The following is a 14,638-nucleotide window of genomic DNA, read 5'->3' as shown; positions in this document are numbered from 1 at the left end:
CACACACATGTTGAACTTTTGGCCCTTTTCATGAACCCTCGTGTTCCTCTTCTCTCCAGGCCCTTCCCCCTTTCCTCTTCCGGGGAGGGGTGAGCGGAGCAGCGAGAGACGAGCCAACTTAAAACCGGCGGAGATCTAAACGTCTCGGTAGAGACCTAAACGTTTCGGTAGAGACGTGTGTGTTGTTCCGACCCATGTGTGACATGTCTATGCTCCGCCACGGGCCCCGCAGCTCAGAACTTTCCGTGCAGTCTTTTCCCGTGCCCGGACGGCGACATGACGCTCGTTCACTGTCACCGGACCTGTGATGGAAGTGGATTCGAACGAAACAACGGAGTGCGTCAACTTGGTGAAGCGTGACCATCTCTTCTCACGACGCGCTCCCGCAAGGTAGGTCATGTATAGGCTATATACATGGAAGCATTTTTACTGCCAATACATGGCAGCATTTTTACTGCCAATACATGGCAGCAATTTTACTGCCAATAAGTGGTCCATCAGCTGACACTATAGTTGTGTTGTCATTCTTAAAGTGTGCAGCAGTTGCACAACAACACGTGGATACTGAGGAAAAACCAGAATACGTGCATTATATGTGATAGAGATGGTAAAAGTTGCCCATCATTCTCTAAAGGTGTGCTCTCACAACTAATCACGGTTTGGTAAAACTGAGGTGGGTGTGGGCTGTCACAAACTTGTGAATATCTAGTGTTGGAAGGATTTCCGTTCAAATCAATTCACGCACGTTTTGCACGTATTCTATAATAAGCTGAACTGGACCCAATGCAGTCTGACACAAAGCACAAACATCAGTTGCCCTAATCCTTTAGTTTGTAGTTTCAGGCTTTAAATTGACAACATGTGTCATTTAAGTGAATGCCCATTGCGCCCCTCTTTGTTCTCCATTTTGGGTGTTCAGACCACATGCAGCTGCTGCACAGACATACACAACAACACATGGAATAAGTTTAAGGATGTTGGAGTGACTAGAAACTCAAAACCTTTCTTGTTATTGATTGCCAAAATTTGTTACAGCAAACCATGACATGTGGAAAGCCTCAGTTAGAAATTAGGGATTATATTTCACAGCCATGTGGAGGTAGAATCAAAGTAGGTTAGTCATATCAACCCACACCACAGCCACTTCCCTTGTTAAAGAAGTTGAGCAGAAAATAAGCTCTTGGCATGTTTTCTGCAACTGGCAGAGGTGTTTGTGAATGTTCTCATTCATCCAGGTCATGGTTATCCAAAGGAGTTGAATCAAGTGCAACTGGACTTGGTATATATCCGTGAAGACATTTCGCCTCTCATCCAAGAGGCTTCCTCAGTTCGTGCCTTTCTGACTAGACCAAGCTATAGATATGCGTGGCTCTTTGTGATCCGGTGTTTACCAACACCCGTTGCTAACAGAGTCATAGATATGAGTGGCTCTTTTGTGTACCATCGTTATCAATAGCTCCGATAACGACTCCTAGAGGATAAATGCTGAGTCTCGTCACCAGCCAGTCAGACTAGCTTGGTCTAGTCAGAAAGGCACGAACTGAAGAAGCCTCTTGGATGAGAGGCGAAACGTCTTCACGGATATATACCAAGTCCAGTTGCACTTGTTTCAACTCCTTTGGATAACTGGCAGAGGGTTTCTTTGAATTGATAATAAAGAACAGATTAATTGGTCCTACCCCCTGCAATGTTCCCAAAAATGCATGAATCGTTCATTAGTTAGCCACAAACTTCATTGCTGGTTCCAAATATTTCCACGAACCAGAAGTTTTTATTTGATCCTGTGAAGTTGAAATAAAAACAGTGTGCTGACATGGTAACAATGCTATGGTTTGGGGCTCCATTCCCCCTGTTGTTAAAATACGGTACTAAAACTGTGCAGAGCTGGGGGGGGGGGGGTGACACCCCCTTGGGGATACAAAATGTTTCACAAAACCCTGAGGAACACCCTCACGGTACACCCACACTCTGTAACCCCTGCATAGTTTACCCTAGATGCTCAACACTTTCCATTCTGTGGTGTTTATGTCATCCGCCAACACACAACACAGTTGAGTTCTGTATTTTCCCCATCAGTTTGAACTGGAGACAGCGTGACGGCATCAGGAAAGCAATTTGGATTGCAGGGTATTGATTTTGGACCCTACCAGATGCTCCTGACTAATGGTGTACTTAGAAGGTTGTGAAGGTCACTTGAGCATAGGCGCCGGTGTACTGTAGTATGTCCCCTGAGGGACAGCTGTAATGTGACCTAATAAGGATGTAGTTAGCTGGGAGTGGAAAGATGTGAGGGGCTTCTCCCTCCCTCTTCTTCTTTTGTCTCTTTTAATCCCCGAGTTTTGGATCAAACCGATATCGACCTCTGGAACTGCTTCAGCAAGACTTGCTGTCATGACATCAAACCTGCCACTGAATTTGGCTATTGTTAACTCCCCATGTACAAAATGATAACATGTTTTTGGAGTTAAAGCAATAGCCATCAGTTTGCATTCATCAGGACTAAAATAAAGGATAAATGGAGTTGGATAAAGGGATGTAGTGGAAGGAGAGTCCCCCCCCCCCAACTGTGTTTACCCAGCATCTTATTTGAAGAGTGGTGTTTACTCACCTTTTAAACCTGCCATTAATATGACGTTAATACACAGTCAACATCAGAATTATTGGTGTCACACTGATGTGTTAGTGTGAAGATAGGCTCTTTACTGATAAGCCATAAATGAGATTATTTTCTGCTCATCCCTGTGGCTGCCTTAATGTCATAACTGACCAAAATATTTATTCACATTACATCACCGAGTGCCTTTGAGCCTTTCATTTTTGCACATCCTTTGAGCATTTAGAATACAGGGCCTAAGAGAGCTTTTTGTGTTATCTGCATTCTTCTGTGAGAAGATCAATGGAATTAGTATATTTCCTGTTTACCCCTTGTGGTTTTCTCAGGTTTACGTCAACATTAAATGATGAATTCTCAAAACAATATCCTGTTTTGAGAAAATACATGTTTTTAGCATAATCAACTTCATCTTGTATTCCACACTGACCCTTTCATCCAGTTTGTTTAATTAAAAAGCATTGACGTATGTCATCAGGTTTGGGACAGCTGCCATATCTAGCACGGGCTTCCTGTTACTATCCCTGTCACTTCTGTTGGCGTAACTGCATTTCCTAGTAAGATATGCCAGCTTGCAATGCTTACTCTGTCTCTCTGTCTCTCTCTCTGTCTCTCGCTCTCTCTGTCTCTGTCTCTGTCACTCAGTGTCTTTCTAATGTGCACATGCATGCATACTGTCATTGTCTGCATGCATATGGCTGCTTGTGTGAGTGTTTATGTGACTGTTAATATACTGACCATTCTCAGTTATGTGTTGTAGACGTGTTGTAGCTGAACTTTAACTTAACTCCAGCTAAACTCTGTGTAGCTGCACTGTCCAATGTAGCTGTGCTGTGCAGAACAGGGCATTGACAATGCCAGGGATAAGGGTTAGATCGCACCTGTTAACTGTCAAATTCCTACAAAATTCACATACAATGATTTGCACTTTTTAAACAAGGCACTGTGAAAGGATGTGTCCCACCACCACATCCACATCCAACCTCCACAGCTAAAAATATATATATATATGTATAGAATGATAAAAACTTCGGTTTTTAACTATTAAAGACAAGGGGCTTGACATATTGATACAATTTTGCTTAGTTAGCTTTTGATGTGCACACATTATGCAAACAAAAACAGACATTTCATATTTCTATAGTTAGTCAATTACTTTTAAGTTAGTTTGGTAATGACACAATGAAAATGTTCGCTACTCCGTGATATTTATCTCAATTTATTATCGTCTTCTGAAAATAATCGCTGGAGTCTTCCCTCTCTTATATGTTATTGACTTGGGGAGCATGTGTCACGGTCACCACGTCAAAGCTTTGTTGATAGCATTGTTGCTATCGTGGTAGAAATGACACCACTTGTATGTGACAGGTATAATTACTGTAATCAATTAGACAGAATGCATGCTGACATTAAAGTCTCATGTAGATTTCATAGCTCTTTTTTTGCACCTAAATAGATTAAATATGTTTTAATTACTGGGGATTTAAATAAGCATATAGTGAAACATCAAAACTGGACTTGGGACAATACAAAAATTGTGAAGCTACAGGCTAAAATGCTTCTCAAAATGGACAAAAAAAATGTGTTTTGAAGAGCTGTTCAACAGATTCTATGATTTTGGAGTCACATAAAGAACACATTTCAAATAGCAATTTTTCCCTGAAATCTGCTGCTTTATAGACACGAAGCGTCCTGTATTTTTAGAATTGGCCATTTTTCTACGTTGTTTTTTAACTGTACATGTATTTATTGGTCGTTTTACACCCACTGGATGCAAACAGAGTTCAAGTTAGAACTCAGTCATTTAAAAAAAAGAAAAGAAAATTTAAAATGGAAACTACTATTATCAGTTCCACATTGAAGTTCTCATTGACATTCTCGTTCATCCCATTTGTCATGAATAAGTACCACTGTAACAGAAACCAATACTGTAACTAGGCACTCCACTCTGCTAATGTTCAGATGATTGAATCTACTGCTCCATTTGGTTATTTTAATGTTCCTTGTATGTCTGTAATTGTTCTGTAACCTGTTGCAAGTCTAATTTGTCATCATGGACATTAGGCCATTAGCTTAGTCTGTTTTCAATGGCAGTTTGAAGATAAACGACAAAGTAAAGAAAATCAAATTCCTCACAATGATCTTGTCTTTCTGTCTTCAAGCTGCCTGAAACAGAAAACTCCTTCACCAGCTGGCCACCATGAATGTTTCCGTCTCCCATCTCGCCAACAAGACCGTCCCATTCTGCTTCTCCATCAACAGCCCCCCTTTCAAGTCCAACCACACCATCCCCTCAGTCATCTTCCCATCTGTCTTCACGGCTCTGGGCCTCACCTCCAACTTCATCGCCTTTTTAGTGTTACTGCAGTCCTATAAGCGCACACACAGCCGCTGGCGCTCCTCTTTCCTCATCTTTCTGTGCGGCCTGGTGGTCACCGACTTCATGGGACTCCTGGTCACAGGATGCATTGTCATATCCTTCTACGCCACCCAGTTCAACTGGCGCCACCTGGACCCAGGATGCCACTTCTGCAACTTCATGGGAATGTCCATGGTCTTCTATGGCCTGTGCCCACTGCTGCTTGGTGCCGCCATGGCCGTGGAACGCTTTGTGGGCATCAACCGGCCCTTTGAGCGCTCTGCCAGTGCACCCAAGAGCCGGGCATTGTCCATGGTGCTGATGGTGTGGACATTTGCTGGCAGCGTGGCTCTGTTGCCCCTCATTGGTGTAGGCAGCTACCACCTCCAGTCACCAGGCTCCTGGTGTTTCCTCAACATTAGCTCTCTGGGCACTGACCTGGTGTTCTCTATCATTTTCTCACTGGTCGGGCTGTTCTCTGTTGCTGTGTCTTTTGTGCTAAACACGGTGAGCGTGGTGACTTTGGTCAAAGTGTGCTGTGGGCAAGATAGGATGCAGCGCCGCCGTGACCACGAAGTGGAGATGATGGTGCAGCTCATCCTGATAATGGTGATTGCCTCTATCTGCTGGTGCCCCCTGCTGGTGAGTGCCCTGTTTCTTTTATGTGCAAATGTACATGTATAGGGTTCGCTTTTACAGGGATATAATACAACTATAATAAGAAGCAGTTTCCCATTGATGTGTGTATAAATGTATTGTCTGTAGTGACGAAATGTGTGTGCAGCTTTGAAAGAGTTTGCCAAGAGTTTCTTAGTGTATTTTCACATGCTGGTTAGTCCAGATTTCAGGGGTCTGTTGTCACTGATTCATTTATTGTTGTTTACAATGGACATTTCACCAACACTTAGTAAAGGCAAAAAATTATTCTATCTTCTGCATTAGAAGTAATTAAAGTAATTAGTAACTGCATTAGAGGACAGGAAGAGATGGAAACGGATGATCCCCTGTGGCAACCTCTAACAGGAGCAGCCAAAAGTTGTAGTATATACTTATATATTTATTAGTTAGTTATCTTATTTATTGTTCATTATATTTATTTATGTATTTATTATTAATTATACGTTGACTATATTAATAATTAATTTATATAATACGTTTCATTATATAATAATTTATATAATATAATTAATAATATATTAATTATACATGAATTATTTGTTGTTAATATATATTTATAATATGATTTTTATAGACCGTTATCTCTGGTCACTGAAATCCTATGATAACGTTATTAAAAGTTTTGCCACTGTGATCACCTTTCTTCAGAATGGCCCCTGAGCTGATGGGGGTTTTTTTGTGGTTTTTTTTAGAAAGCCATGGAAGAAGTAGGGTGCTGTTACTTTGTAAAGCCATGAGCTAGCACTGTTCAGGAAGCACTTTTGGCCCTGTTTCTGCCAGTGTGAATGTTTATGTGTGTGTGTTTGTGTGTTGTGGGGTGATAAGGCTTAAAGTATGTGAGAGTGGGCCATCTCAGGCTACAGACAGAAGGGGGATATCCGCTCCAGACCCCAACCCTGCCCTTCATTTTCCTCTATCTATCTGGGTCTCTCTTTCATTCTCCCTGCAATTCAATTTGTGTCACATAGATTTTGACTTCAGAATATAAACGGCTACAGTGTAAAGTATATATTAATTATTTGCACACTCTTTATACTATAAGGTGCCGCTTAAAGTGTCCAACAACTTAGATTTAGCATTTATCTCAACATCTCTCTTCAGTGAACTTCTTATTCAAAATATGATATACCACATTAAAGAATATGTAATTATGTCAGCCTGTTGTGTGTTTGATAAAATTATCCACCCAAAGACATTTACTGTATTTGCTTCACCAGTTCAATGTTACAGTCCTGCATGGATAAATGTAAGGGAAAAAGGCGGTAATACTGAAAGAATAAGGGGTTTGATTCGCACCGTGAACACCGACACTAACTATATATGCTTGTGGCGTTGTGTGGTGTTTTGGTGTCTCCTTACTGTAATATATGAAATATACGATTCAGCTGACCAGTAGCATTGGGCCCTTTTTGTTTCTCCAACTTTCTTCTGCTTTTCTCTCTCTCTCAGCTTCGGTGTTTGTTATTAACCTCCACTTAAGGGTCCAAAGCTAAATAAAACACCATTGTTTAGTATCCACGCCTCGTTTCTCATATTGAAAGATAGCAATTTGTGTGCGTCTGGGTAGCGTGGCGGTGTATTCCATTGCCTACAACATGGGGATCGCCAGTTCTAATCCCTGTGTTACCTCCAGCTTGGTCGGGCGTCCCTTCAGACACAATTGGCCGTGTCTGCGGGTGGGATGCCGGATGTGGGAGTATTTGTCCTGGTTGCTGCGCTAGCGCCTTCTCTGGTTGGTCGGGGCACCTGTTCGGGGGGGAGGGGAACTGGGGGGAGTAGCGTGATCTTCCCACGTGCTACGTCCCCCTAGTGAAACTTCTCACTTTCAGATGAAAAGAAGTGGCTGGTGACTCTATATGTATCGCAGGAGGCATGTGGTAGTCTGCAGCCCTCCCCGGATCAGCAGAGGGGGTGGAATAGCGACTGGGACAGCTCGGAAGAATGGGGTAATTGGCCGAATACAATTCGGGGGGGGGGGGGAATCCAAAGGGGAAAAAAAAGAAAGATGTCAATTTGTGGTGTGGTGGGTGAAGTAGAGAATGGGGTTTATCAGAATCAGAATACTTTATTCTGATTCTGATAAACTGATCTTTATCTGATGTTTAGATGTGGTATTTGGTTTTGCGCTTTGGGTAAGAGTATGGCTCTTAACCGCTTGCATGTGGTCAGTGTCTAACGGGAGCAATAGGGCTGTAATGCCCATCTGGCCTTGGTGGTGGCTTAGTATGGATTGGATATTGACTCAAGCTTTCAGCTTTAATCTTTTTTTCTACCTCCTCAACACCGTCATCATTCCTAATGTCTTGATGAAGAGGTGAGCAATCACTGAAATATCCTTCGTCATTTCAAATGGTCAATGTGGTAATAATCATGATATGAAAGAGGATTGTCCCACACCATTTAGATTCAGTCCTGTAGCTGGCACATCTAATCCACAGCATTTTGGTGGATTTCAAGCACGACTTTATACAGATCAATATTTAGTCATTATTAGTGATGCCTTTGAGCTGTCTTGTCAAGTTATCACTATGGGACTAGCTGTTAACTTATGTTTCGTTACATATCCATATTTAATGATAAAAACTATAGCAGCCTAGTGTTAATTGCTCAGTCCTTTAAAAAACAACATGGATCCTTACATTTTCACAAATTCTACTTTTTGTTCATACAGTTCTCAAATTTAATTTTCATTCTTGCATTCATTTTACATCCACATTATGGATGTAAAATGTAGGGCGCTTTTACACAGAGCACCCTACAATGAGTGCAGCAATAGACTAATCTTAAATTTCCAGCTCGCTATCAAGCATTAAACACACCCGAATAAACTAATGGGATGAAATGCAAGGGGCAGAGCAAAAGTGCCATAGCAATAGTAATGATTTTTTTCCCCACAGCTTTTGCATAACCCTGTGTGTGCTGTCCTGCACAGATATATATTCTGAAGAGTGCTGTGACCAGTGAGACTGTAGAGTCCATCCGTATCGTATTCTACATACGAATGGCCACCTGCAATCAGATATTTGACCCCTGGATATACATCATGTGCCAAAATTCCCGAATAAGGCGAGTAGACCCAAACGAAGTCAAAAACTAAAAAAAGATAAGCGCATTCCCCGGAGTCACTGCTCACTCCCTCATGGCTTTGGGCTGTGTTTAGCCAGCTAGCATCATCAATATCAAACATCAGCCAAAAAGAAACTGATGGACTCATTTATGCATCAAAGAATCATCCACACTTTATAGCTTCCAAACTAACTACATTACCCATGAGTAGCTCATCTGGAGCTTGTGTCATGGTGCAGCCATTGTGTCTATGTTGAAGTTGCTGCTGCTTTTTGTGTTTCGTTCCATCTCCAAGCAGCCGATAAACAATTTACTAATAAACAACTCACTTGTGCAATGTTTTTCTTGTCTGTTTATAACCCCTGCACCTGATGTCATGCCTATTGACTAATACAGATGGCTTTTCATTGGAAACATGATAACATCATTGCCCAAGGAACACTGGCCTTTTGCATGCACCAGTTTTTCATATATACAATACCTGTATTAGCGGTGTGCACTCTGTATTAATGTGAGTATTTACTTGTACATCCACAAGGCTCAGCGTTTTTGGTTTTTATTTTTCAAAGCCATCCAGCATGCCGAATTTCGCCACAAGAGGACACTGTTACATAACCTCACACGAACAGGAACAACTTTTGGATCCATGGAAACATAAAATCCGGGTGAAAATCAGTTTAAACCAATCTGCTCCTTTTAAAAAATCAGGGTATTTTTCGGTGAAAATTGGTAAAAACCGAAAATGCTGAGCGTTGTACATCCAGCATGAAATCTGCCAGAGACATGAAGGTATTGTGACATTAGCATATTTTTGGAGGAGAAAAATGATTAGCCACGTTGCCATTTCTAAAGGAGCTTGTTACCGTGCATAGCTCCTACAGCACAATATTGAGCTAGAGCTAATAAGGGACAAATAAAGCAATACCTCTTCTCATAAGAAGCTTTTTTGCTAAGGCAAAGAAAAACCTGTTATTGTGTTACCAAAGTCACTGTCTCGAGAGAGAGAGAGAGAGAGAGAGAGAGAGAGAGAGAGAGAGAGAGAGAGAGAGAGAGAGAGAGAGAGAGAGAGAGAGAGAGAGAGAGAGTGAAAGAGACAAAGCCTTGTACTCCCTGGATGGCTTATAACAGTGTGTGTGTGTGTATGTGTGTGTATGTGTGTGTGCGCGTGCACGAGCACACCCATAAGCATGATCATTTTATCTTTTCTATTTAATTTGTCTCGTTATTTTTTTGTACCATGATTAATCTATCATTCTTATCACTTAATTGATAAAAATATTTTAATTATTGATATTATCATGATATTAAATGATTAATTTTGCCATTCGTGTTTTATCATTAATGTCTTAAATCTTTTTTTCAATTTCTTCTTTGTCCTTCCCTCATGCGAATGCTCCGTCTTCCTCCCTCCACTGTTCCGTGTGTGTGTCTGTGTGTGTGTGTGTGCGTGTGCATGCCTGTGTGTGTGTGACCTCCTTCCTGTCCTCTTATTCTCCACCACCAGGTGTTTATTGCACAGGCTGTGCTGTCTGAAACCTATCTCCAAAAGCGTTACCTTGTGCTGTGGATTCGCTTCGCTACGTGGAACCAGATCCTGGACCCCTGGGTCTACATCCTTTTTCGACGGGCTGTACTCAAGCGCATCTACCCCAATTTCGACTGGTCCCGGGGCTCCATCATGACCCTGTACCCGTCTTTCAGCGGCACCCTTCGCAGGCTCACACGCTCCTCCTTGCTGGGGCTTAGCCTGGGCCGGGATGAACCAGGGGGAACGGTGACCACCGATGGCACGCCACCATTTACCCTGAAGACCCCGCCCACTGTGGATGGGAGCTGTCACTCAGTTCAATGAGAAGGGTAACTCGGTGGCATTAGTTTTTCGTCAGTCCTGAGGAATGCTGTGTTTCTGCCCTCATTCTTTCTGCGTTCATGTGTACTGAAACCTTCAGGCTGGACTTCATAGTGATGGACATGGGAGCACCCTTCATCTGGAGAGAATGAAAATCGGTCCTCCTACCTGATAGCATATCTGCAAGTATATATTAAACATTTACAAGTTGCTTTCCCAGTTAAATTTTTGTAGTTTAGCAGTGACATTCTCAGTGACTACCAAGTCAGCTCTCACTCAGAGCAGCCTATGATGAGTTTGTAAGTAGAAACCTTTGGATGAAAGAACAGTGCCTCTTACCATTTGGACATACTGCCAGCTGAAAGCTGACTATTTGCCACTGACACACAAACTAAGCTGAATTTAAAACTCATGGGAAGTCATTGAATTGCCATCAAGTTCTTTTCCAAACCACGCTTTGTCACAGACTATGGATTCACTCATTTTAAGGCCAATGGTTTTTGAACATACCTAGCCAACGTGCTGATCAAGTGTGAGTTGAGCTTGCTAAGCTCTGAAACGAGATGAAAGCTGCGGTGTCTGACAGCAGCATCTGGAGTAGCTGAGGGCTGATGGTGTATGAAGCATGGCCACGCTCATCAGCACTGATCCAGTGCCAAACAGCTCTCCAATGCTGGAAAGAGCTGTCTGCTCCTCCAAAATTCAGTCCGTCGTCATTCCAAACCCGACTGCGTAGTACCTGCCTGCACCCTGCCAATGATTTCCAGCTGCTCACTATGGCAGTGTAGCCATCTCAGTAGTCATTACAAGCAGCAACATCCGATATAAATTGAGTGAAAACCGCTGTCCTCTGTGATTAATCATTCATCTGCATCATCTGCAATGTGCATATACTCTCATTTTGTGTCACTACCCATCATTCACACAGTCTAAAGTGATATATTAATGTTGTAAACCAGTGTCACCTTCTCATAGGACTTACTCTATAGCTTAGGAAGCAGCCTGCCATTTGAGTTTGCCCCTCAGAGGATGCTGATTACCATGCTGACTTTGAACCTTGCCTTAGAGAATGTAAACTACTACTAACTCGCATATGAACACCGCAAAGTAGTGCCCCGCACCATTATTTCTTTTCTGTGTGTAGAACCGTAAATCTCATGAAGTGATGTTAGGTTTTGCCTTTGAGGAAAGCTGAGGGGTAAACTGGCGATTGTTGGAGCCCATAGCATCCAGATGTCAGAGACTGCGCATTGCTGAACTGCTACTTAAGTGCTTAAAATGACAAAGTTTTTACTGAGGTGAAATGGTGCTTGTAATGTGGTATAGTCGGAGTTACTAACATGCTTTCATTTTCAAAATCAAAAAATTTCCCCCAGATTTCTCTGGTTCTGAACATTTTAGTTAGAATTGATAAGGTAGTCAATTAGCATTGAGAGGAATACTAATTAGTTTATGTCACCTAAACAGCTAAAGAGAACACTTTACCTTAGCAAATATGATTTGGCAAAAAGACAGTTGGTCTGGGCATCCAGGTTGTGTAGAGGTCTATTCCATTGCCTACCAACACAGGGATCGCCGGTTTGAATTCCCATGTTACCTCCGGCTTGGTCGGGCGTCCCTACAGACAATTGGCCGTGTCTGTGGGTGGGAAGCTGGATGTGGGTATGCGTCCTGGTTGCTGCACTAGTGCCTCCTCTGGTTGGTCGAGACACCTGTTGGGGGGGGGGGAATAGCATGAGCCTCCCATGCGCTACGTTCCCCTGGTGAAACTCCTCACTGTCAGGTGAAAAGAAGCGGCTGGCGAGTCCACATGTATTGGAGGAGGCATGTGGAGTCTGCAGCCCTCCCCGATTGGCAGAGGGGTTGGAGCAGTGACCGGGTGATTGGCTGGATACAATTGGGGAGAAAAAGGTGTGGGGGGGGGTCCAAAAAAAAAAAAAAAAGACAGTCGGTCTTCATGTGCATGAACTGCATGGCCATGTATGTATGTATCAAGACTGAATTGAATGTTTTTGTATTTCTCAGGTGTTCATGCGCATTTTTTTTTCAAAATTCAAGACTTGTACATGGTTAGATTTATATCCAGAGTTTCAGACCTTGTGTAAGGACCCAACATTGTAATTTGTTGTTCTTCACTGTCTTATTAGATGAATTGGGGCACTCCCAAAACAGGACCTTTATTTCAGATCACGTGCAAGGAAAAAAAAACACTTCCACAGAACTCACACACATCAACTCTACAAATTGCACTTTTTACATTTGTCAGTATTACAAAATTATTTAAAAAAAATTAAAATGTTGCACTGCATGAAAGCTTACAGTATTGATGAAGTGTCCATTAGCAAAACTCTATCTATCTATCTATCTATCTATCTATCTATCTATCTATCTATCTATCTATCTATCTATCTATCTATCTATCTATCTATCTATCTATCTATCTATCTATCTATCTATCTATCTATCTATCTGTCTGTCTGTCTGTCTGTCTGTCTGTCTGTCTGTCTGTCTGTCTGTCTAGCTATCTACCTATCTGTACTTTTACATAGCGATATACTCATGTTTTGAAAATATTTGACAAACAAACATCAGTTGTTCTTTTATAAATGTATGTTGTAATGTTTTATATAAAACATTACCTGCAGTTTGTACAGTATTTCTAAAATATATGAGCACATCAGTACGTCAGTCGGTATCATTTGGTCAACAAAATATTCTTTCACGTGTTGTCAAAGAATGTCACTTTTCAACATGGAGGATGTCTCAGTTTCAGATGTCCTTCCAGATGTCTTGCCTTCGTTTTACCAGTGTATTGTGTCATTATGGTTTGGATGTTGAGATAATCCAGTGAAAATGACGTGTATATCTTGAAATAAATGTGTTTCAAATGGAAGAGAAATTAAAAGAGATCATTTGACCTTTTTTCACGCTTTCGCGAGGTGTAGAAGAACTTGACAAACACAAATGACACCATCTCTTTTATTAACAGCTGCTACATGTGAAATATGCCGTTGATGTTGTCAGGTCTCCACAAAGTCATATATAAACAGAGTCAAAATAAAACCTAAGCACCACACCAACACTGTTGTAGCTTAGAATCATGAACAGTATCCTAATCTCTCTCTCTCTCTCTCTCTCTCTCTCTCTCTCTCTCTCTCTCTCTCTCTCTCTCTCTCTCTCTCTCTGTCTCTGTCTCTGTCTCTCTATGTATGTTTGTCTATCTGCCTGTCTCTGTCTCTGGCTCTGTTTGTCTCTCTCTGCCTGTCTGTCTGTCTCTCTGTTTGTCTCTCTTTCTGCCTGTCTGTCTCTCTTTGCCTGTCTGTCTCTCTCCATCTGTCTCTCTCTCTCTGTCTGTCTATCTCTGTTGGTCTCTGCCTGTCTGTCTGTCTGTCCATCTCTGCCTGCCTGTCTGTCTCTGTCTCTCTCTCTCATATGGGAGAGTACACCATATCCAAATGTACACTGTTTGATGTGGTGCTTCCTTACCCACATGCAAACACAATTACTTTGCACAAGTCTGCAAAAGTCTTTTATAGATTATTGAACTTCACTCTTCCTTTCAGCATGAGGACTCTCTTGTAAGACAGGAAACAGTAAGCCATTCTAGTTCAGCATGCATTTTAATGTCTCTGTGTTGTGACTGTCCCTAGCCAGGGAGAGAGAGAGAGAGAGAGAGAGAGAGAGAGAGAGAGAGAGAGAGAGAGAGAGAAAAGATGGAGATGACACTAGGATGCCATTTGTCATCGACTAATAAACATCCAGCAGATGTTTTAAGCCAAGTTTATAGATTAAATTCCCGGAGATGATGCATCACACACAAATATGAACAACGCCTATTTACATTGTCTTCGAACCAAACCAAACAAGATAACATTATTGTCTCACAATTACTTATTAGAAATATATTCAACAAGTAAGTGAGCGTGAGAAAATGACAGAATGGTGAGAAAACGGAACATGAAGACCTTCATTTTTCAGGCATTGAACAAAGTAAGGGGAACTGCAGGTAAAGGGGTATGTATTTTGCCCATTTCTTCAAGACAAAAGTTAAAGGTCATTGAAACACGTTTTTGTC

General features: G+C 41.9%; 1 protein-coding gene across 1 annotated transcript; it reads left to right on the top strand.

The window, feature by feature from the left end:
• Positions 1-118: 118 nt before the first annotated feature.
• On the top strand, positions 119-11,165 carry tbxa2r (thromboxane A2 receptor). Its single transcript, XM_056277899.1, has 3 exons — positions 119-390; positions 4,774-5,612; positions 10,219-11,165. Exons 2-3 carry the CDS (start codon positions 4,812-4,814, stop codon positions 10,564-10,566), a joined length of 1,149 nt encoding a protein of 382 aa, XP_056133874.1. The 5' UTR covers positions 119-390; positions 4,774-4,811; the 3' UTR covers positions 10,567-11,165.
• The last annotated feature ends 3,473 nt before the right edge of the window (positions 11,166-14,638 follow it).

Source organism: Lampris incognitus, chromosome 3 (genome assembly GCF_029633865.1).
Source record: "Lampris incognitus isolate fLamInc1 chromosome 3, fLamInc1.hap2, whole genome shotgun sequence".
Classification (NCBI taxonomy): Eukaryota; Metazoa; Chordata; class Actinopteri; order Lampriformes; family Lampridae; genus Lampris; species Lampris incognitus.
The sequence above is the reverse complement of the archived record's forward strand: the minus strand, read 5'-3'. Positions and strand labels throughout refer to the sequence as shown.